At 34.1% G+C, this 23459-nt stretch overlaps 3 protein-coding genes and 1 pseudogene across 13 annotated transcripts; 1 reads left to right on the top strand and 3 right to left on the bottom strand.

Moving 5' to 3' along the window:
- Nucleotides 1-1200: 1200 nt before the first annotated feature.
- On the bottom strand, nucleotides 1201-3049 carry LOC108461705 (GEM-like protein 4). Its single transcript, XM_017761622.2, has 4 exons — nucleotides 2500-3049; nucleotides 2328-2408; nucleotides 1953-2227; nucleotides 1201-1863 (listed from the first exon to the last, which is right to left on the bottom strand). Exons 1-4 carry the CDS (start codon nucleotides 2648-2650, stop codon nucleotides 1660-1662), a joined length of 711 nt encoding a protein of 236 aa, XP_017617111.1. The 5' UTR covers nucleotides 2651-3049; the 3' UTR covers nucleotides 1201-1659.
- A 1604-nt stretch (nucleotides 3050-4653) lies between these two features.
- On the bottom strand, nucleotides 4654-6354 carry LOC108463079 (putative GEM-like protein 8). Its single transcript, XM_017763022.2, has 4 exons — nucleotides 5936-6354; nucleotides 5766-5846; nucleotides 5407-5681; nucleotides 4654-5318 (listed from the first exon to the last, which is right to left on the bottom strand). The coding sequence occupies exons 1-4, from the start codon at nucleotides 6084-6086 to the stop codon at nucleotides 5115-5117; spliced, it is 711 nt and encodes a 236-aa protein (XP_017618511.1). The 5' UTR covers nucleotides 6087-6354; the 3' UTR covers nucleotides 4654-5114.
- Nucleotides 6355-12965: 6611 nt separating this feature from the next.
- On the bottom strand, nucleotides 12966-19655 carry LOC108464043 (transcription factor SRM1-like). Of its 11 annotated transcripts, none has more exons than XM_053024136.1 (4): nucleotides 19446-19655; nucleotides 19031-19282; nucleotides 17245-17665; nucleotides 12966-13721 (listed from the first exon to the last, which is right to left on the bottom strand). In XM_053024136.1, the coding sequence occupies exons 3-4, from the start codon at nucleotides 17628-17630 to the stop codon at nucleotides 13214-13216; spliced, it is 894 nt and encodes a 297-aa protein (XP_052880096.1). In that variant the 5' UTR covers nucleotides 17631-17665; nucleotides 19031-19282; nucleotides 19446-19655; the 3' UTR covers nucleotides 12966-13213. The 11 variants fall into 11 exon arrangements, with proteins under 11 accessions (XP_052880096.1, XP_052880094.1, XP_017619603.1 ...); XM_053024134.1 differs by having other exon boundaries at nucleotides 19096-19282; XM_017764114.2 differs by lacking the exons at nucleotides 19031-19282; nucleotides 19446-19655 and adding exons at nucleotides 17893-17998; nucleotides 18493-18679.
- On the top strand, nucleotides 17928-21940 carry LOC108461999 (14-3-3-like protein; annotated as a pseudogene).
- The last annotated feature ends 1519 nt before the right edge of the window (nucleotides 21941-23459 follow it).

Here is a 23459-nt window from a genome sequence, read left to right as displayed (position 1 = left end):
GAATTAAGATAGAATAATGAGAAAAATTAAGAAAAGGGATGAAATTGAATTGAAAATGGGATTTATGGGGCGAATTTAAAAGAAGTAAAAGAAAGGGGGACTGATTTGAACACGCGAGCAAACAGGAGAGCCTAAAGGAGCAAATAATCCAACCTTTCTAAACGACGCATTTCAAATATTCCTCCTTCAAACAGGAAGAGGACTAAATTAAAACAGAATTAAAATTTCAAAGCTAAATTTAAAAACATGAAAAACCTGATTAAAACAGAAAAAATTGCGGAAGGACCGCATAGGCAGTTGTCCCAACTATCAAAACGCGCGGACCCTTCTGTGGAACAAATTGGTTCCGGGTCGGGTAAGGCGAAACGGCGTCGTTTAGGGGCTTATGGATGCTGACCAAAACGACGTCGTTTTGTATTATCTATGTAAGTTAAAATCTTGCTCTCTTTTTTACCCATTTGTTGTCTGTTTCTAACAAAAATTTAAACTTTTCTTTACTCTCTCTCTGCAGGTCCAAGTCCTGTCAAGTCCCATGAGCTACCACCGCCTCGCGGCGTCTCAGAGGTCGGCGATGCAGTGCACTGCCATCGAGGTAAAAATTTCTCTCTTTTTTTGTGTTTTAAAATGTATTTACTTTTTTATTTCTTCATATTACATATTCATGCATATACGAATGTGAAATGAATAGATTTGGCCATGAAGTAGAAACAAAAAAAGAAAAGAAGAGTCACATTGGCCCTTCAGTTTTAATTTCTCGGGTTTTTGGGTTTGATCTGATGCAATATTCTTACTTTTGATCTCTGGAGTTGCTGTTTTTTTCTCAAAAAAAGATTGAAACTTTTTTGTATATATATCAAAGATTACCGAGAGAGTCACAATGGTTTTCTACTCGGTCTTTTTATATCTATTACATTTTTCTATTTTTGCTTAATATCTGTCTATTCCTTCACTTAATGCTTGCAGGTGCAGAGGCGGTGGAGTAGAGGCCACTTGCTGTCGACATGATTAGAGGCGGTGGGATAAGGTTTCTTAATTTAGGTTTTTTCTTTTTTTAATTTTGTGTTTGGGCTATGGGTATTTGGGCTGTAATGGACTTGGGTTAATGGGTTTAGTGTGGGTATTTAGGTCCCAAAATTGGGCTTTTACATGGACTATTCTAGTGCTAATGGATGCATCAGAGAATGGATGAGAACAAAAAGGTCAAAAATACTGCCCTACCCATTAATCTGCAGTATTTAACATTTTCCGTTTTCCAAAGTTGCCTATACAGATATATGTACATACTAATATACTATTCCTACGGCTTATTTAGAGATTAAACAAATGAAAGCCACAAACTTGTGCTTGCAAATAAGCAAATCTTATTTAGGCTAAATCAGAAAATCGGTAACTCTCCTTTGTACAAATGGCAGCTGATACGAGGGGGCTTCTTATTGGTTGCCCTATAGTTGGAGCACCATAACACCAACACCAGCTGATGCAGCAGGATGTTAACGGAGCTGTTTGGCTGATTTTCAGATGAGCTTCCAGCTGCAGCATCTTTTGTTGACCAGTGATCGGCCCTTGGGGTGCTGAAATATCTCCATTGTCGGCACTGGTGATATTGTGGATGATAGATCTCCTGATATCTTTGCTCATGGAGAAACATTTGTAAGCCACCTAGAAAGTGACTTGTAGTACATCATGTAGTAGTCTTTGGGAGATTGCTTGTTGAAGGTACTTGAAAGCTTTCTGGTAATTAAAGAAACCCATAAACCAGAACTCAAAATCATCCACCGTCACAATTTCCATGTACTTTTGTGACGGTTTCTTCATGTTTTCACTCTCGTTCACTCGCTTTATTTTCTCAAGTGGAATCAAAACCTGCATCAAATTTGATATACAGCAACATGAGAATTGATGGGTGCAAAATTATACAGCGAGAGGGGAAAAAACAGATGGTTTTTACGAACCTTGTAATGAACTCTGAGCAATTCTCCATTAGGAGAAGGGATTTTGATTGATCTATCACTGCAAAAGGCAACCTTTTGAGATGAGATAAAAAGCAAACCAGCTATGGGACCTGCTGTTGTTGATAAATGGCATTGGCATGCCTTCAACAACTTCTCTCCTTCTCTAACACTAAACAATTGCTTGAAAATCTTCTCCACCCCTCCTACTTGAAGAATTCTTGCCCCCAAACTCAACTTTCCCTTCACAGTTTCACTGATCTTTGGCCCCACCCTCACTGCAGTTCCAAAAATTACTTCAGTTTTCACATACATACATGCATATATATATATATATATATATATATATTTAGACTTTTAGAGTGGTTGATTTCATACCATGTTCTCGGACTCCATGTGCGAAAGTATCAGCTTTCTTCCCAATATTGTTTATCCTTTTAAGTACAAAGTTTCTTTTGCCTGCAATTTCCAAAGCTTTGTCATTATTACTAAAAACACATCTTCATTATTTATTTCTAGACACATAACAGATCAAAATGTAGCCACCTACCTTTTCTAAATGTGTTAGACCCTTCAACAGATGATGGAATCCGATACTGACGAGCTGAATCCGGTAAGTATCGTCTCGGCGTTCGCTCAACTCGATACAGTGTTGATTTCATTGGAACTCCAATGACTTGTTCGAGTATCTGGTTCTTCATATTTTTTATGGATGAAATGGAAATATGATCAAGGAAGAGATGTTGTTTTTGGTGATGATTAATGAATGAATCTTTGGAATTAGGAAATGGTATTTAAAGGGATATAGATATGGTGGTTGAATCTAACTTTTTTGTATGTATGAGTCACCTATTGCTCATCAAAGAAGGATAAAGTTAGAGAGCATAGACTTGTAAAATACAACATTTAAAGAAAAGATGCCTTCTTCTGTGATATCCCCCAACATGTTCAGCAAATAATGTTGATTAGTTGAGACAGCCTTTTGAAATGAGAAAAGATCCCAACAGACATCATGGATTACCCTTTTTTTTCTCATGTTCTGAATGTAAGAGGATGTGGATTTGAAACTTTCTGATGTGGAATTGTAGCTTTTTGATATCTATTACTGCTTTAATACTAGGATAAGAAAGGAAACGAGTCACCAGACAGACCAAACAAATTGCATGGTGAAAAGTTGTGATAATATGCAGTCAGCCATGTGAGATCAACTTTCATATCCACTTATCATCTTGCTTTTTAAAGAGTTTATAGAGAGCTCAACTAAGAGGTCTCTCCAATGTTCTTGGGAAATTCTTTCAAGTTCTATTTCAATCTAAATGAGTAAATCTTGATGTTACATGTCATTTTACAATAAAAGGGATTTTGTTTTTTCAACAAAAAGAAATGCAGTTTGGAGATAGAGAAAGGGAAAACAAAAGCTAAGATTCGAGTTCCGGACTTTCTGAACACATTTTAAGATTGATTGCATGAAAAATTAGACTAAAGCCAAGTTTTACTTTGGAGTTTAATGCCTAATAGCAATTCATTTTCTTTGCCTTCTTCATGCATTTTTTTCCATCCATCAGTCAAAGGATCATAGAAATGATAAGCAAACTTAAGGAACTTCTGAATATGACCAAGAGTGTCCATTTATGACCAGAAGAAACCTCTTTTGAAAAGGCAATGAAAATATCAAAATTGGTCAAAGAAAAGAGGCAACCTAACCTAGCAACTGTTAATGTGCTTTTTTTTAGTACTCTTTTCCATCTTCAATTTGTAATCTGAGGTGGAAATGAATGGGCAGTAGTAGGCCATGCAGATAAAAGATTTGCCTCAACTAGCTTTCCAATGCCCCAAAATCAGTCATTAAACTATGGATAATAAAGCTTTTGCTTAACATAAAAGAAAACACAAGGAAGTGAAGGAATCAAAAGGCTTGTTTTTGTCAAACATAAAAAAATAGACCATAGGATGACTTCGTTATTTTTAATCCTTGTTGCAAAAACAACTGCAACATCATGGCCACATGAGGCCCCCTCCCCACATGGCATGATGGCAAGTGTCCAAATCTTCAATTGAGTTCAACAAAGTTTTGGTCCATAGGGTGGCAAAGAAGTTGGTAATATGAGATTTGTCTTTTTCGTCATTTTCAGGACTTTAAGAGTTCACTACAGTACTTCATTCTCCCACAAATATTGATGCAAAAAATCATTGGCAGAAAATGCTTATATATTTTTTTGAAGAATTCATTACACCTATTATGTGTATAAGAATTGTGTGCCTACATATATGAGATCATAGCCACCTTCAAAGTCTGTGGCATAACATAATTAAGTTCAACTTCTTAGCAAATCAACCTCATATAATGATATATTTACTTCAAGAACCAACAACAGACCCTTAATAATTTAACACTTCATTCTTGGGCTGCATTTACTATGTTACTCGGATTCAGGCAACAAAGCAAGAGTAGATATGAATATATATCCGTCACAAGTACATTTTTTACAAGTTTTTCCATTCTATTTCATCATGTTCCCGGCCACCTGCCAAGCTACCTACTAACTGAAAAACCGATTGATTTGAAGTGTTCTTAGATATGCTGCTCATAACAGCAAAATATGTCAGGGTTCTTTTGTTTTACACTTTTTCCACCATGAAATTTCTGAGCATGGACTATTCTAGTGCTAATGGATGCATCAGAGAATAGATGAGAACAAAAAGGTCAAAAATACTGCCCTACCCATTAATCTGCAATATTTAACATTTTCCGTTTTCCAAAGTTGCCTATACAGATATATGTACATACTAATATACTATTCCTATGGCTTATTTAGAGATAAAACAAATGAAAGCCACAAACTTGTGCTTGCAAATAAGCAAATCTTATTTAGGCTAAATCAGAAAATCGGTAACTCTCCTTTGTACAAATGGCAGCTGATACGAGGGGGCTTCTTATTGGTTGCCCTATAGTTGGAGCACCATACACACCAACACCAGCTGGTCCAGCAGGATGTTAACGGAGCTGTTTGGCTGCTTTTTCAGATGAGCTTCCAGCTGCAGCATCTTTTGTTGACCAGTGATCGGCCCTTGGGGTGCTGAAATATCTCCATTATCGGCACTGGTGATATTGTGGATGATAGATCTCCCCCTATCTTTGCTCATGGAAAAACATTTGTAAGCCACCTAGAAAGTGACTTGTAGTACATCATGTAGTAGTCTTTGGGAGATTGCTTGTTGAAGGTACTTGAAAGCTTTCTGGTAATTAAAGAAACCCATAAACCAGAACTCAAAATCATCCACTGTCACAATTTCCATGTACTTTTGTGCCGGTTTCTTCATGTTTTCACTCTCATTCACTCCCTTTATTTTCTCAAGTGGAATCAAAACCTGCATCAAATTCGATATACAACAACATGAGAATTGATGGGTGCAAAATTATACAGTGAGAGGGAAAAAAACGATGGTATATATGCACCTTGTAATGAACTCTGAGCAATTCTCCATTAGGAGAAGGGATTTTGATTGATCTATCACTGCAAAAGGCAACCTTTTGAGATGAGATAAAAAGTAAACCAGCTATGGGACCTGCTGTTGTTGATAAATGGCATTGGCATGTCTTCAACAGCTTCTCTCCTTCTCTAACACTAAACAATTGCTTGAAAATCTTCTCCACCCCTCCTACTTGAAGAATTCTTGCCCCCAAACTCAACTTTCCCTTCACAGTTTCACTGATCTTTGGCCCCACCCTCACTGCAGTTCCAAAAATTACTTCAGTTTTCACATGCATACCTGCATATATATATAATTAGACTTTTAGAGTGGTTGATTTCATACCATGTTCTCGGACTCCATGTGCGAAAGTATCAGCTTTCTTCCCAATATTGTTTATCCTTTTAAGTACAAAGTTTCTTTTGCCTGCAATTTCCAAAGCTTTGTCATTAGTACTAAAAACACATCTTCATTATGAATTTCTAGACACAACAGATTAAAATGTAGCCACCTACCTTTTCTAAATGTGTTAGACCCTTCAACAGATGATGGAATCCGATACTGACCAGCAGAATCCGGTAAGTATCGTCTCGGCGTTCGCTCAACTCGATACAGTGTTGATTTCATTGGAACTCCAATGACTTGTTCGAGTATTTGGTTCTTCATTTTTTTATGAATGAAATGGAAAGATGATCAAAGGAAGAGAAGTTATTTTTGGTGATGGTTGAGGAATGAATCTTTGGAATTGGGAAATGGTATTTAAAGGGATATAGTTATGGTGGTTGAATCTAACCTTTTTGCTTGCATGAGTCACCTATTGCTCATCAAAGAAGAATAAAGGTCGAAAGCATAAACTAATAAAGGCTGATTAGTGGAGATATCCGTTTAAAATGAGAGTAGATCCTAACTGACATCATGGGTTGCCTCTTTTTCTCTTGATCTGAATGTAAGAAGATGTGGATTTGAAGCTTTCTGAGGTGGCATTGTAGCTTTTTGATGTGTGGAAATGCTGTAATACTAAGATAAGAGAGATAGTCACCTCAATGACCAAACATATTGCATGGTGAAAAAGACTTGATAATATGCAGTTAGACATGTCAGCCGTGTGAGATCAACTGCCATCCACTACATAAAAAACAGGATATAGGAAGCTCAACGAGTAGCTCTATCCAATGTTATTGGGAATTCTTCTAGTGAAAGATTTCAAGAGAGCTTTGAATAAAATTGTACTTCTCTTATTAACTAAAGAATTGAACTTAAATAGAAAAAAAAAGTCTTAATCCTAATTGGGAAAATAGTTCCCTTATTCTAATAAACTACTAAAACATAAAAAGAAAATAGTTCCCTTATTTTAGTAAACTACTAAAAGATAAAATAAAATATTTCTAGAATATGAATAAAACTTATCTATCCAAATAAGATTTATCTACCTAAATAAATTTAAAATATATACATATTTCAACACCCTCCCTCAAGTTGGTGCATATATATCAATCATGCCCAACTTGCTTACAAGAAAATCAAAGTTTGTCTTAGAGAGTCCTTTGGTGAGTATGTCGATAATCTGTTGTTTTGAAGGAACAAACGGCATGCACACTTGGCCTTCTTCAATCTTTTCCTTGATAAAGTGTCTATCAATCTCAACATGTTTAGTTCTCACATGTTGGACTGGGTTGTGAGCAATACTAATGGTAGCTTTGCTATCACAAGACAACTTCATTGGTGAAGTTATTGGTTTCTCAGCTCTTCCATAATTCTTTTAACCAAACCATTTCACAAATTCCTTGAGCCATTGATCTAAACTTAGCCTCTGACTACTTCTTGCTACAACAGTTTGTTTTTGCTTCACCAAGTCACAAGGTTTCCCAAACAAATGTACAGATCCCCGATGTAGATCTTCATGCATTATTGAGCCTGCCCAATCTGCATCTGTATAAGCTTTAATTCCTCTTTGTTCGGATTTCTTGAAGAATAAGCCCTTTCCTGGTGAACTCTTCAAGTATCTTAGAATTCGAAACACTGCTTCTTCATGTTCCTCCATTGGGGAGTGCATAAATTGACTCACTAAGCTTACTGCAAAAGCTATGTCTGGCCTTGTATGTGATAAGTAAATTAACTTACCAACTAATCTTTGGTACGGCCCTTTATCAACTAATCGACCTTCTTTATTTTCAAATTTTACATTTGGATCAATTGGTGTGTCATTGGCAACCACTCATCCCAGCCTCTTTTAAAAGATCAATTACATATTTTTTCTGAGAGACCACAAGACCCTTCTTTGATCGAGCAACTTCCATTCCAAGAAAGTATTTCAAAGGACCCAAGTCTTTGATCTCAAACTCCAATGCTAGATGCTCCTTGAGACATCTTATTTCATCCACATCATCTCCTGTAAGAATGATATCATCGACATAAACTATAATAACAGCTATTCTACCTTTTTGTGAATGTCGATAGAACATTGTGTGATCAGTTTGCCCTTATGAGTAACCTTGTTTTTAACAACTTGAGTGAATCGTTCAAACCAAGCTCGAGGAGACCGCTTGCATCAGATAAAGATTTCTTGAGTTTACATACTCGAGTTCCAATTTTTTCTTCAAAACCTGGAGGAGGATCCATGTAAACTTCTTCTTCAAGTTTTCCATTTAGGAAAGCATTCTTCACATCTAGTTGCTGTAAAGACTAATCAAGATTAACAGCAATTGATAAAAGAACTCTGACGGAATTTAATTTGGCCACTAGAGCAAATGTTTCAAGATAATCTATCCTGTATGTTTGAGTGTACCCTTTTGCTACCAACCAGGCTTTGTATCTATCTAAAGATCCATCTGGTTTGAATTTGGTTGTGAACACCCATTTACAGCCCACTGTTTTTTTCCTTACAGGTAAGTCCATTGTTTCCCATGTACCTGTTTTTTCAAGAGCACGCATCTCCTCTAAAATAGCCTCCTTCCACTTAGGAACCTGTAAAGCATCTTTCACATTTTTTGGTATTTGGACAGTATCGAGACACGAAACAAAGGTTGAGAATGTCGAAGATAAGGCTTTATAGGATACAAAGTTAGAAATGGGATATTTGACAATATTTCTAACACCTTTTCTTTTGGCAATTGGAATATCTAAATCAGAAAATTCATTGGCTGGATTATGAGCTTTACCTGGGCTTTTGACAGGATCTTGCGGGTCGGATTCTTGGTGATGAATCTGGTGGATTCCACTTTCTTGATTTCGATTTCTTCTTGAGTAAACAATTAACTCCTTTGTTTGTTCTTTATTTTCATGATCAGACTCTACACCTTCATCATCTTTTTCATTAACATTAACATAATTAATTTTTGTGTTAATTATAAATTCGCCTTCTCCATTATTAGAATCCCTATGTTGTATATTCCTAGTCTCTTCTTGATCAATTATAGAATCTTCTTTAGTATAATTCCTCCTCAAGATTAGAATGAAAATAAGATTTTGTTTCAACAAATGTGACATCCATGGTAACTATAATCTTCCTATCAATTGGATCATAACATTTGTAACCCTTTTTATTAGAAGCATAACCAACAAAGACACATTTTTTTGCTCTAGGATCTAGTTTACCTTGGTTGTGAAGATGAACAAAAACACTACACCCAAAAACTCGGAGGGATAAATCTGTAATCAATTTAGAGTTAGGAAAGTTATCTTTAAAGAGACTAAAAGGAGTTCTATAATTTAGAATTTTACTGGGCATTCTATTAATAAGATATATATCTGTTAACAAGGCTTCGCCCCAAAGATAACGTGGTACTTGACTAGTGAACATCAAGGCTCTAGTTACTTCCAAAAGATGTCGATTTTTTCTTTCTGCAATCCCATTTTGTTGTGGTGTATTTGTACAAGAACTTTGGTGGACTATTCCATGTTTGGTTAAGAAAATACCTAATTGGTCGCTAAAAAATTCCCCACCATTGTCAGTTCGAAATACTTCTATTTTCACACCAAATTGTGTTTTCACCATAGCATAAAAAGACTGAAACACATTTTTAACTTCGGACTTATCTTTTAATGAAAACACCCAACAAAGTCGAGTATGATCATCAATAAATGTGACAAACCAACGTTTTCCTGAAAAAGTCGAGACTCTTGAAGGTCCCCAAACATCACTATGAATTAACGAAAAAGGTTTGGAGGCTTTATATTTTGAGGTGGAAAGAATGACCGATGATGTTTAGCCAATTCACAAAATTCACAATGATATGAAGAAGGACTTTTATTTTTAAATAGATTAGGTAACAAATATCTTAAATAATAAAAATTAGGATGTCCAAGCCTATAATGCCAAATCATAACCTTATCAAAATCGAAATGAATTTAAACATAAAGTAGTTGTTGGTTGACTTAGATGGTCGTCTTCAAGAAAGTAAATTCCACCAAATTCTTTAGCATTGTCAATCATCCTCCCGAGACCATGTCCTGAAACTTACACATAGAGGAGTCAAATATAACATGACAATTTGAGGATCGGATAATTTATCGACCGATATGAGATTACAAGCTAGATTTGGCACATGTAAAACATCATGTAAAACCAAGGAAGATGAAATTTTAATGATTGCCTTTCCGGCTATTGCCGAGAAAGACCCATCTGCTACTTTGATCTTTTTGTTTCTGCAAAGGTGTGTAAGTTGAAAAAAGAAAATGACTGTTAGTCATGTGATCACTAGCTCCAGAATCAACGATCCATGTGTTTGTTTTACAAGGCTTGACACTGAAAAAAGTAAAAAATCAAGACTGATTGGGCAGAAGAGGAAGAAGGATTATTAGATGAGTTAGGAATAGAAGAATTCATCCGAAATTGTGGTGATTGAAAAAACTTGTGTAGATGCTCTAATTGTTCCTTAGTGAATGGAGACATTTCCAGAGAACTTTGGCCCTCATAATTTCCATTAGTTGTTTAGAAAGCTCTGCTATCCCCTGATTGTGAACCACGACCATTGCCATTCTTTTTCCTTCCATTTGTCGGTTTCCCATGGAGCTTCCAACATGTTTCACAAGTGTGCCAATATTTTTTGCAGTGATCGCACCAAGGTTTTTTCTTTTTTTCACTATCATCATTATTTTTAATAGTTACAAGAGCAGAATTATCATCATTAGCTTCAAACCCTGGCTTTAACATTACTTTTCTCCTTGTCTCCTCTCTTCTAACCTCAGAAAAAATCTCACGAAGTTTTGGAAGCGATTTTTTCCCTAGGATCCGAGATCTCACTTCATCAAATTCTTTTTAAACCAAATTAACAAATAAGCTCTTTCATTCTCTTCTTTTTCATAGCTTTTACACCATCTCCGGACACTCCCATTCATCATTATAACACCGATCCAGCTTTTTGCCAAAGAGACATCATCTCATTATAATAAAGAGTAACTTCTTTTCCCTTGCCTAGCTTTCCACGCTTTTATTTTTAACTCAAAAATCATGAAGCGTTTTCTAAATCTGAATAGGTGTCTTTCACAGCGTCCCAAACATCTTTAGCGATTGGGAGAAAAAGAAAAGGTTTACCTATGGAAGCTTCCATGGAATTAATAAGCCACGCAATTACCACGAATTTTCTCGACCTCCACTTGCTCATCTTTGGATCACCCACCGTGGTTGCTCAACTTCTCCATTTAAATGACCTAGCTTGCCGCTACCATCAATTGCTAATTTTACTGATTGCGACCATTCCAGATAATTCTTGCCATTCAACTTGTGAGATGTCATTGAAAAGAAAGGTGAGACGCCTCGTCCCTTGAGTCATTGTACTCTTGGTAGTTGTTTCAACTGTAGAACTTTTTTCCACGGTTTGATTGCTAGATTTCTTATCTCCAAGAAAGTTGTTTTAACCATGATGTTACTAGAGATTTTAACCTAGCTCAGATGCCAAGAAAGATTTCAAGAGAGCTTTGAATAAAATTGTACTTCTCTTATTAACTAAAGAATTGAACTTAAATAGAGAAAAAAAAGTCCTAATCCTAATTGGAAAAATAGTTCCTTTATTCTAATAAACTACTAAAACATAAAAAGAAAATAGTTCCCTTATTTTAGTAAACTACTAAAAGATAAAATAAAATATTTCTAAAATATGAATAAAACTTATCTATCCAAATAAGATTTATCTACCTAAATAAATTTAAAATATATACATATTTCAACATCTAATTCTATTTCATTGTACAGGAGTAATCTTGGTGGTCCATATCATTTTACAATAAAAAAGGTTTTTGTTTTTTCAATAAAAGAAGTGCAGTTTGGGGAGATAGACGAAGGGAATCCAAATGCTAAGTTTCGAGTTTCAAACCTGCTGAAAATCGTTTAAGACCAACTGTATGAACATAACGGGTTAAACCCAAGGTTTATTTTGTAGTTTAATGCTAATAGTAATTCTGTAATATAATTTTAAACAGCTAAAAATGGTTTAAACATCTTCATTTTCTTTTCCTTTTTTATGCCTTTTCCCCCCTTCCATCAGTCAAAGTATCATACAGAAACTAATAAGAAAACTTATAATATTTCTAAATATGACCAAGAGTGTCTATTTATGACCTCAAGAAATCTCTTTTGAAAAGACAATGAAGTAATAGAATTATCTGAGGCGGAAATGAATGGGCAGTAGGCCAAACAAATTAAACATTTGCCTAAACTTGCTTTTACAATGCCCCCAAAATCAGTCATTAAACAATGGCTATAATAAAGCCTTTGCTTAACATAAAAGAAAACACATAGAAAGTAAAGGAATCCATGGCATGTTTTTTGGTCAAAGCTTAAAGAAATATATACAATTGGCTGCCTTTGGTGCTTTTGATGTTAGCTGCAAAAACACCAACTGCCATATCATGGCCACATCGGTATCATTCCCCCCCCCCCCCCCCATGGCATGATGGCATCAAGTGCCTGGATCATTAACCTTCACTGAATTTAACAGAGGTTTTTGGTTCACTGTTTCAAAAAATGTTGGTAATATGACACCTTTTTTTAGTCATTTTCAGAATTTTAAAAAGCTTTCTACAGTGCTTCAGTCTCCCACAAATATTTATGCAAAAAAATTCATTGGCAGAAAATGCTTATATATATTTGGGAAGAAATCGATACACCTATTATGTGTATGGGAATTGTTTGCCTACATGTATGAGATCACAGGCACCTTCAAGCAGCATAACATAATTCAGTTCAACTTCTTAGCTTATCAACCTCGTATAATGATATGTTTACCTCATGGAAATCAACAACAGTTCTTTAATAATACACTTCATTTTGGGACTCAGGCGCGAGAGCAGATACCATCATTGGTATATGCAGTTCTTTATAAGATTTAGCATGTATTATCTTGTTCTTGGCCACTTGCCAATATATCAACTGAAAAACCAATCGATTAGAAATTTTCTTAGATATGCAGCTCTAATGGTAAATAATTTTTGGGTTTTTTTTTTTATTACAATTTTTCCATGAAACTTCTGAGCATTGACTATTCTAATGCTAATGATGCATCAGAGAATTAATGAGGGAAAAAAAGAAGAAGAAGAAGGAGAAAAAGGTGCCAAAAAGCTGTCCTACTCATAAACCATGCCATATTTAACATTTTCCTTTTGCACAGTTACCTATATATTGATACATGTAAATACTCTCTCTATGGCTTATTTATAGATTAAACAAATGACAGACATAAACTTGTACTTGCAAATAAGCAAATCTTATTCAGGCTAAATCGGAAAACCCGATAACCCGATATCTACACAAGCTAGTTGTCTTCCGTCTTTTGTACATTTGGCAGCTAAACAGCATGTTACCTATGAGCAGATGTATGCGGAATTGGGTATGTCGCAGGACCCATGTTCATCGGTGCACCATGAACTACCGCTCCTGGTACAGGAGCTCTCACTCCATAAGCCATATGTGCCGGGGCAGGAAGATTCACTGGTGTGCCAACTGCTGAGACGAGGGGGCCGCCTCCTATCGGCTGCCCCATAGTTGGAGCACCATACACACCTACACCAGCCGGTGCAGCAGGATGTTGAGGGGGCTGTTTGGCTGATTTTCCGGATGAACCTCCAGCAGCAGCACCATTTGTTTGACCAGTGATTGGCCCTTGAGGTGCTGAAATATCTGCATTGCCAACGCTGGTGATATCGTGGATGCTAGATCGCCTCCTATCTTTGTTCATGGAGTTCAACCGAATGAAATACTTTTGCGCATGACTTGCCACTTGTGTTGGCGTTCTTGTGACCACAAAGTTCCGGGATATGCTTCTCCAGTCACCTTTTCCATATTTATCCAAACCAAGAAGAAATAACCTGTTTTTCAAGACAAAGATATCCTTACAATCATAATATGAAAACCCTATTGGTCAAACGTACTATCAAAATACATCTCAAAATTCACAGAATAAGAATAAAGACCATCCTTCCTAAAGCCGTCTGTCAACTAAAAGAAAAATCTGCTTATGAGACCAATCATGTCAGTATTTTTTTTCAATGTGCAGGAAGCATAAATCTCAAAACTCCCAAAAAGATCATATTAATTGTCAAGACTTCAACAGAAGACGGTAACAAGAAGACTAGAAAACTACATTATTGATTACAACAAGATGGAGAGGGAGAGAATAAGCGATGGAGGAGATGCCGATGACAATTACAATGTTTAAAAACTTAACATATGACCCAATGTTATATCAAGCTGCTCATAATTACAGCTGTATTTTAGAAACCCAAACACTTCAAAGTTTAAACAAACTTGACAAACTCAGAGCGCCAACCAAGCCAAAAAGGTGACTTGGGGTTATTCAAGCAACAGAAGCCTAGAAACCATCATGTATCGGAAAGTCAAATCTGGTTATAGTATAGCAATTTTCTGATATGACCCAGATTTGTCTCCTTCAAACATACCTTAATAGATCTACTTCAAGGGGCATATAACTAGATCATAGTACATGCTTTTTCACATCCTATAGAAATTCTAGCTGTTACTGAAAATTAATCCAAATGGGGAAGAACTTTAACCACCGAATACTAAACCATGGAACCTTACCCTTTTCTTCCTCTCGGATTCTTCCGAGTAATGCCTCAGCTATAGCTAATAGGCCTACGCTTCACACTAACAAGTCCCAATAAGACAAGTAAGTTAAGGCATGCCTCTGGAGAGTCATTTAAACAGTTATAAAACCAGAGTCTATGACAGTTGCACTAACAGGATTCCTCGTGTTAATTCAAATTTTATGACATTTAGACCTTATCATGGATCAATCAAGGCAATCACCATAAAGTAACAAGTAGCCAAGAACAGCTTTATGATCAGTTTTCTTCAAGTGTTTGCAATCTTCTACAATGCTCTAACGTGGCTTGTGACATAAGGCTCTGGAAGACTCCTTATCCTTACCATACAGCTTTTAACATCACAGCAAACACCACAATCCGAATAGATAGAGAAATTGACATCTTTCACTTGAATCTACGTTTATCCTTTCTTCTACATATCCTTTTCTGCAGACGTTCTTTAGATTACCAAGTTTGATTGCTGCCTCTCTAAGAAAAGATTACAACTATTCTCAATATTAGCAACTAATCACGCAATACTCTTTCCAAGGAAAATCCCCTGTTACGTTTAATGTCAAATAGATTGTCATATAGGGTCTTTCACCAATGGAGTTTCTTAAGTATGAGTGATCCCAGGTTATGAACATTTCCTCTAGGCTACGAGAAGGTTTTATAGACAAACTAAAGCTAAAAGAATATGTTCTGTAACAATCAAATTCAAGGATAAATAACTGATCAGGAGAACGGATACTGAAACATTGAAAAGGTTAAGCCGTCTTAGTACTCCTTTTTAGCTATGTGTCCTTTTGGGCGGAACAAATATTCTGATAATTACTTAAGCACAGTCAAATATATATAACTGAGACAAAAAAATTCAAGCCTTCATGCTTTTAAAAGAAATATATAACAAAGAAAAATCTTTCAATAAATATGCATTTACAACGCACAAGCTTTAAGACACCAAAATGTTAAGTTGATATTTATCATCATAGTAATCTTGCATGTTACTGGCTAAAAAGAAACCATGCCTATTCAATGGTATCAGATATCAATGTTTTACAGGAATTGAAGTCATTTGTAGTGCATACAAAATTCACCAACACTAAATTACAAGAAAGTGCAAGTTAAAGTTTAAGCATGGACACGGCATTTATAACTCATATTGGAACCATAAAATGAAATCATCACAGTAGCATACTGGAATATATGTATCATAAATGTCAAAATACACAGACTACTTCATAGACGCAAAGAACAGAGTTATCAACTCAACAACTCTAGATCATTCAGTTTTGAGAATGGGAATTAATCAGAGGACTTGTAAGGAAAGCCTAGTCTTTAGTGAGGAATTTAACAATTAACCAATAATTCACTGTAGCTCAAATTCAACAATTAATTCATTTGTACTTCTAGTCGCTATGATTTTCTGAGTGTTTTCATGGCAGTGTATTCTATAGCTCCCACACACGTAACTCCAGGTTTGGACCCTTAACCTTCAGCCTGGCCCACCATACATGCCCGGGATGTGTAGCCAAGTATCCTATATTGCATCCATGTGTATTTCTGAAGAGGGAAATTTCTATTTGACTTAAATCTACATAGGGGAAAAGAGGTGAAAACCAATATTTATAATATCTATAGGTACTTACTATCATGATGATACAAAATTGGCAGAATTTCTACTTACAACTAATTATTAGTAACCTAACTGGGAAACAAACTAAATTTATACTTTCAGTTAGTCAGATATTTTGTATCAAACCCACCTCAAATAGGGCAAATATCCACCACACATGTGAGGCATAATCCAGTTAGACGGTGATTTGACAGACACTTGAGCTAAAAACAACCCCAATGGTTAAATTTGATGAAAACTTGAACACACCACTCAAATAGTTCTTACTTGTTAAGGCATGGTTTTCCTCCATAATGTGCAAGAGATATGCAACTCAAATTGTGCAACAGACCATAAGCGGCTATATAACCTAAACACCATTTCGTGAGACTTGGTTGATGAAATAAATCACATAGGTTATTATTATTTTCGTAAGTTTTTTTCCTATGCGGTAGCCGGGTGAAAAGTTAATTCTCTACCATAAACCTTCTCAAGTTGTCCCTTCCACATCAGAACCAAATTTGGGAAGCACATTAATAACGGAACCATATGCTGTCATACCAGAAAAGCACGTTGAACACGTGCCAACAGAAAGTAGTAAAAACCTAAAATACCGGTTTTAAGTAAAAAAGTATGGCTATGTGGTGGTTTCCAAAAGCTTGGCACACGTCAGACAAGATTAAATGGTTAATCTCCAGATAACAGCCACAAGTGTCATACAAGAGTAAATGATCTATCTTCCACGTGGTAACATTGAAATTCGATTTTCACTTAATTATTCACATCAGTTCAGAATATATTATTCATCTAATGGCCATCTACTCACTGAGAGACATAACGCACAGCAGTGAAAATGCCATAGAAGATCTAATCTACCTGACAACTAACTAAAAATAAGCAACCAATAGAATCTTTAATGGTGGAAAGCAATTCCTGGAGATGTTTTCTTTCTTCTTTTTTTTAAATAAAATTAAAGATTCTAAGTATGGATAGATATGAGATTCCAAAGCACAACAAATGCACAGAGTTGCTAAAAATAAAGCATGGAGAATAGTAAGTGTTAAAGTTCCGTAGGGCAAAACAAAATCAAGATGCTTATAAAGGACCTTCAATCAATCAAAATGAAAAACTGAAGATAAAAAATCAAAAATCAGAAGAACTGATTTTTACCTGTGCTCATCCTCTGTCCAAGCAATCCCCTTGCGACGTTCCTGATCTGACCTCGAACTCTTACTCCCCTGATTTGACTCACTGTTATAATGCCCTAAATTGCTGCTTCCTTTTTTACCAGTTCCTTCGTCACCAGCATGGCCGGCTGAACCATCAGAAGAATCGTACGGAGGGAGAGGCACACAACCAGATTCAATCTGGTTAATGTCATCCTCTAAAAGCTCATAGTGCTCTTTAATCTCTTCCAAAGTTTTCCCCGGCACATCAGCTGCAATTTTCTCCCACCGATCCGCAGAGTCCTCGGGATAGGTTGCAAGGGCATTCTCGAATGCCCTATCTTGGCCCCTACTCCACTCGGAGCTATTGCCAGCTTCTTCCACAGTCATCTAGGCTTGTCTCAATCCACTATCCAGAGTATCACCTGCAGGAAAAATGAACTGAATTCACTAAACGGTCAAATTAGGAAAGCTAGTAATGCATATCCAAAATCATGGATTTCCGAGAATAGTTCTCAGATTATTTCAGTAGTGGATTTCACTGACAACAGGTACAATGGAATGCTTAAATTACGGGGAAGAAGAGATATCAAACAAAAAAGAGTATGCAAAACAAGCAAAAATAGATCAAAAAATGCCAAGGGAGCTTAACCATAGATCAATTCCAATAAAATTCAGAAAGCCCCCATGGAGTATGTGAAGAATTCAATACTGGTTTGCTCCAGCATTCAAAACCTGGACTTTTGTGAATTGTTGAGCTATTGATGAATGAAAAGACAACAAAGAAAAAAACCATAAAATCAAAGATAATAAATGGCATTTAAAACATTAAAAATTAGAGATTAGTGAATAGTGAACTTGATGGTAAGGTAGTTAGGGTTTCTGACTCTGAAATATATATATTAAAGAGACAATGCAACCAAACAAGGAAGAAAACCCAGAAAGCTATTCAGAATTCAAGTTGCTATTTTCAAATCCAACAAAAACTCAATAAATCCAAAAGGCTACTTGATATAGTTTAACCCAGAGTCCACATAAAATTATCCTGCTACTGCTTAATATATATATATATGTATAGCAGCAAATTCTTCAGCTCCTCATTCTTTGTTTTCTTTTGCTAATTACATGCTTAGAAGAATCAACAGCACTTAGCAAAGAATTCAAAAGATCTCCCTTTCAAGTTTATATAAGAAACAAGAAAATAAAAATCAATTAAAGCACCCAAAAGTACATTTTGCATTTATGAGGATACTTTAAGTTTCATTTCACGGTTTTATATTTTCTTCTAAAAAAAAATCATCAAACTTTAAGCAATAATCAAAAGAATTTTCGGGTAATAACAAAAATAGGAAACAAACTTCCTTAAAAAAAAAAAACTTTCAACGATGCCAAAAGAAGTAAAACCCAATTCAAGGGTTCCTTCAGAAATATATATATAATTTAATTTTCTCATTGAAGATTCCTACACAGTAATTCCAGGACTAAAGCAGAAAAAAGCTAACCTCATATTCCTTGCTGTTTCACTGTAGAAATCACCATAAAATTGAAAGACAAGCTACAACTAATATCAAGATTCTGACACTTGAACCAACCAAACAAATAAAAATCTAACCTTTGATGGAGCCAAATCCTACTCCATCCACTATCAACCTTTCCAATTTTTCTTTTTCTTTTTTTTTTTTTTTCCAAAATGTGTAAATATTTCTGCAATAAGTTTATATTATTTAAAGTACATGTAAAATTTTAACAACAAACAAGCATAAAATTCAAAAAAAGGAAAAAAAATATACCCAAAAAAGAAATCTCAAAAAAAGAACCAATTATTTGACAAATTTACGAAGGGCTTAGTACATACAAATTATAGATGATGTTGATGGGTTATCCTGAAAGTATCTACAAAGGAAGTTGCAGGATGGGTCAATTGTCCCATCACTTCCTGCAATAACTTTGCTACAAATTGTTACAGCTGGGATTGAAAAGCCTTACACCCTTCATCCCAAGTTGCTCAACATACACATTACACTCTAATCTGCCATTAATTTCTGCCAATATCATAACAAAGAGAAACTAAATATATTTTATATTAAAAAAACCCCACTTTTTCAGAGGAAAAAATCCCAAAAAAATTAACAAATTTAGATATCAGTAGAGAGATGTCATACTAATACTATAAGCATCCATAATCATTGACTATAAAATCATTACCTTTCTCTTACTTTTTCTTTTTCTTTTTTTTCTTTTTCTCGGTGCTTCTTGTTGGATAGATAGAATAAGAAATTAAGGAAGGAAAAAAAAAAGCAAAACAAAGTTTCAATATTTAATTTTATCAACAAGGTTACTCTTTTGGTCTTGTCTTTTCTCTTTTTTTCTTTTATCTGGGTTTCTCGCCTTATTTTATAGCTTTTAATCTAAAATATATATTTTTAAAATGGGGTATTTTATTTTGTTAAATTATGGTTTTGGTCCTTCTACAATATTAAATTTGATATTTAGTCTCTAAATTTTAATTTGATAAGAAAAGATAAAAAGAAAAATTTATATATTGAATTACTAAACAAAAACGAAAAATAATAAAATTTTCATTTATTTTAGAACAAAAAGTTCAAAAATTTTAACACCTATTCAACATAAAATCAAGTTGCAATTGTAAAAGTAGAAAATCGTGAAATTAAAGTATATCAATTTTAAGTATAATAAAGGGATCAAAATTACAATTTGACGCTTTTTTAATTTAATATTACCCTTTTATGAAGCAAAAGGCAAAGACCGAGTAAAGTGGACCTTTTGGGATGCTTAATTTGGGAATCCAACATTGTAAACAGATGTTTTCGGTTTATGCCTTTTTATTACATTTAGGGATAAACTAGAAGTGTGACTGTCTAGATACAATGTGCAAGCTGTCATGTAATAATGAAAGAACAAACCAACCATTTTTTGCCACGTAGGCAATAAGTCAAAATTCACGATTCTAGCAAACCACATGCTCCCTGGCCCATGGTTTTAATTATTGCAATTTATTGTGTTTCCACTTTCCACTCTTTCACACACAATTTAATTAGTAAGTTGGACAAGTAAAAATTATTTTAGGGCGAAAATAAATTTTAATTTTTATGATATTAAAATATAATTTTAAAAATTTAATTAAAATTTTATTATTTTTATAAAATTAAAGTATAATTTTTTAATTTAAAATTTTAAAGAATTAAAATAAAAAAATTATTTTAGAGAAATGGAGACTTGTGCCAACTCCTAAATTCACCCCTAATCATAAGGTTGATGTCCTTGCTTAACTTTTTTCTTTAAAATATTTCAAAATTCTAGTTTTCTTTTCATTAGAAGTAATAATTGATTAAGTAAATTACATTAATAATCATCCAATTATAAATAATTTTATTTTTATCACTTAATTACAAAAAATTTATTTAATTAGTAACATTTTGAAAATTAATTTTTTCACCCCGGAGGTTAAATTCCAACGGAGGCACTCTTTCATTGGTTTAATAACAAAGTTAGTCCCTCAAATCACCACTCATAACCATGGCACCCCTTCTCCACGCGGCGAAGACGTCTACATGGCCAAACTCACTGAGCAAGTCGAGCGCTATGAGGAGATGGTCAAGTTCATAGAGAATGCCGCCTCTGCCATCCCCCACCCCGACGAACTCTCTATCAAGGAACACAACCTCCTCTCTGTCGCATACAAGAACGTCACCGTGCGTCCGTCGCGCTTCATGGAAGATCGTCTCCTCCATCGAGCAGAAAGAGGAAGGTCATGGCAATGCCAACCACGATGTTGTGATCCTCCAGTACATATTCAAGATCGAGGCCGAGTTGTCAGAAGTATGCACTGGAATTTTGAAGCTCCTTGATAAGAACCTTGTTCCAACTACTAGAAACAGGGATACCAAGGTTGTTTTATGAAAATGAAGAGAGATTACCATAGGTACTTGGGTGAGTTTAAGATTGGTGATGACAAGAAAGCAATTGCCGAGAATACCCTAACTGGGCATAAATCTAATGGAACTTTGATGTTTCAAAAACTTTTGGCTAGCTTGTTTACATTTTTCATACAAACACTCAATAGATTGCAAATTTTAGATATTGAAATTACATTCAATTTCTTGGTCTTCATTGTCACCATTCACCAAACCACAATAACTACTATTTTAGTTTTAAGAACAACTACAAGCTTCTTTCAACTTCTTGAAAGATTTAGGAGATCAACAATGATTGTGATGGCGGCTATGGTTTGGTTAAAATGTTCGTGGAAAATTTTGCCAAGAAATTTTGCTCAATATTTTAATTGTTAAAATATAAATATTTATAAATATTTGTTAAATTTTTACATGTTTTAATATTTTATAAAAGTTTAGGGTTAAATTGATAAAAATATATTTATAAAAGTTGAGGACTAATTTTATTATTAAAGCAATTAATTTCGATGATAAAAAATTCAAAACATTATTTTTATAGTTAATAGACTAAAACAAAATTTATCTATAATTGGATGATTACTGGTTTAATTTTGGTTTTAGTTATACTTGTAATGAATTAATGTACTTAATTTTTTCATAATTTAATATATTATCAACAAGTGTCACTACATAAAATAAATTGTAGCCTATTAATTGTGTATTCACTTTTCTAAAAATTGTTTGGATTCGCATTACATCTCCCAGGTGTTGGTACTTCTCTTGTAAGGTATTCTATCTTTGTTTGAGTCTTAGATAACTCTTATTATTCCTGAACCATTTCTAAATAATTTTAAATTGTTTCTAAAGCTCTAAATTGTAGTAAACTTTCTATGCTTTTATAAAAACATTTTAAGATTTGAAATTTTAAATAACTTTGGATTTTGATAATTATGTGCTTTGATAGTACTTTTCATCAAGTGAAAGGTATTATTACAAATTGAGTTATTAACAAATTAGACTAAAAATAAAACAACTAAATCTTCAAATGACCCAGATAAGGTTCAAATGGGCTGATATTCAAAAAAGTGTGCGTATAGACCATTTATCTCTCAAAGTGAATCATTCAAACTTTTTAAAGTAAATCCAAATAGGTTCCAAATCGAAAGTATGTGTTTGTAGGCTTCTTGAAATGCCAAATCAAAGTCATGACATGGCTTGAGCTTTTGATAGCTTTGGAGTTCTCTTATCAAAACTTCTTGGACTAACATGTTAAATTTTGCCTTTAAGATGTTAGGACTTAAAATAAGTAATTGGGCTTTAAAGGAAGTTAAATTAATCATCTTTATGGGTTTGAGTTTGAGCTTTGACGTTCACATTAAATTTATAATCCCTTGAATTTTTAAATTGAAAAATAAAATGTATTTAAATGTATTTAAATTTATGTACTTTTAATTATTACAAAATGATTATTTATTAGATAAACAAATAAATTTCATTAAAAACTAAAACATGCCTCTAAAAGTTACTTATATCAATCCATCTTATATTATGGATTAAATTTTAAAAAGTAAATCACACCATAGGTCACTATAAAATAATGTTGTTTTTATTGTGGTCGCTCTAATTTTTTTTATCATTTTACTCATTCTAATTAAGATAATTGCTTGAATTGATTACTATCATTAAAAATTATATTAATCCACTAATGATTATTAACATTACATTTTTTTTTACTTTTTACTAAAACTAACGGCCTTTCTATATAATTAGTTAAAAATACTTTTTGAGTTTATTTGCAATATAAGAACAACTAATTTTCATTATTGTCTAACATCCAACGTAAGAATTACCGATCCTTATTACCGTACATCTTTATTTCTCCCATCTATTGTGGTAATGAAGATTGATGTTTGTTATTTCATCCTAACTTTTTATGTGTAGAGAAGATGATGGTTGTAAACAATTTTAATTTATGGCAGAGAAAAAAAAGCCTTCTTTTCTACAGCAGAAGAGGTTCAAGAATTTTTCAGATTCTAGTTAAGTATACTCAGATTATTAAATTGAATTAGATTAAATTTGAATAATAATTTACAGATTTTCACAACATACATACTAAGGGATATTATATTGTGACTTCTAATCATTGATTTTGATTTGTTTGTGTTAATCTTTGGTTCCTAATACAAAGTGGCTGAAGGTTTCAAATTCAAGCTAAGGTGCATTCTATTTTTTTATTTAATTAATAATTAATTTAATTTTTAATGTAAAATAAATATTTTATTATTTAAAATAATAAAAATAACTT

This window comes from Gossypium arboreum, chromosome 13 (genome assembly GCF_025698485.1).
Source record: "Gossypium arboreum isolate Shixiya-1 chromosome 13, ASM2569848v2, whole genome shotgun sequence".
Lineage (NCBI taxonomy): Eukaryota > Viridiplantae > Streptophyta > Magnoliopsida > Malvales > Malvaceae > Gossypium > Gossypium arboreum.
Note: the sequence above shows the minus strand (reverse complement) of the source record. Positions and strands in the feature narration are given on the sequence as shown.

Bases quoted from the DNA above. Each gene is read 5' to 3' on its own strand.
- LOC108461705 (XM_017761622.2), bottom strand. From the start codon at position 2,650: ATGAAGAACCAGATACTCGAACAAGTCATTGGAGTTCCAATGAAATCA. The intron at 2,409-2,499 runs GTAGGTGGCTAC...TGGAAATTGCAG, and splicing joins GTCTAACACATTTAGAAAAG to GCAAAAGAAACTTTGTACTT. The intron at 2,228-2,327 runs GTATGAAATCAA...TTGGAACTGCAG, and splicing joins ACATGGAGTCCGAGAACATG to TGAGGGTGGGGCCAAAGATC.
- LOC108463079 (XM_017763022.2), bottom strand. From the start codon at position 6,086: ATGAAGAACCAAATACTCGAACAAGTCATTGGAGTTCCAATGAAATCA. The intron at 5,682-5,765 runs GTATGAAATCAA...TTGGAACTGCAG, and splicing joins ACATGGAGTCCGAGAACATG to TGAGGGTGGGGCCAAAGATC. The intron at 5,319-5,406 runs GTGCATATATAC...AATTTGATGCAG, and splicing joins TGCTCAGAGTTCATTACAAG to GTTTTGATTCCACTTGAGAA.
- LOC108464043 (XM_053024136.1), bottom strand. From the start codon at position 17,630: ATGACTGTGGAAGAAGCTGGCAATAGCTCCGAGTGGAGTAGGGGCCAA. The intron at 13,722-17,244 runs GTAAAAATCAGT...CTTGAAAAACAG, and splicing joins TGGACAGAGGATGAGCACAG to GTTATTTCTTCTTGGTTTGG.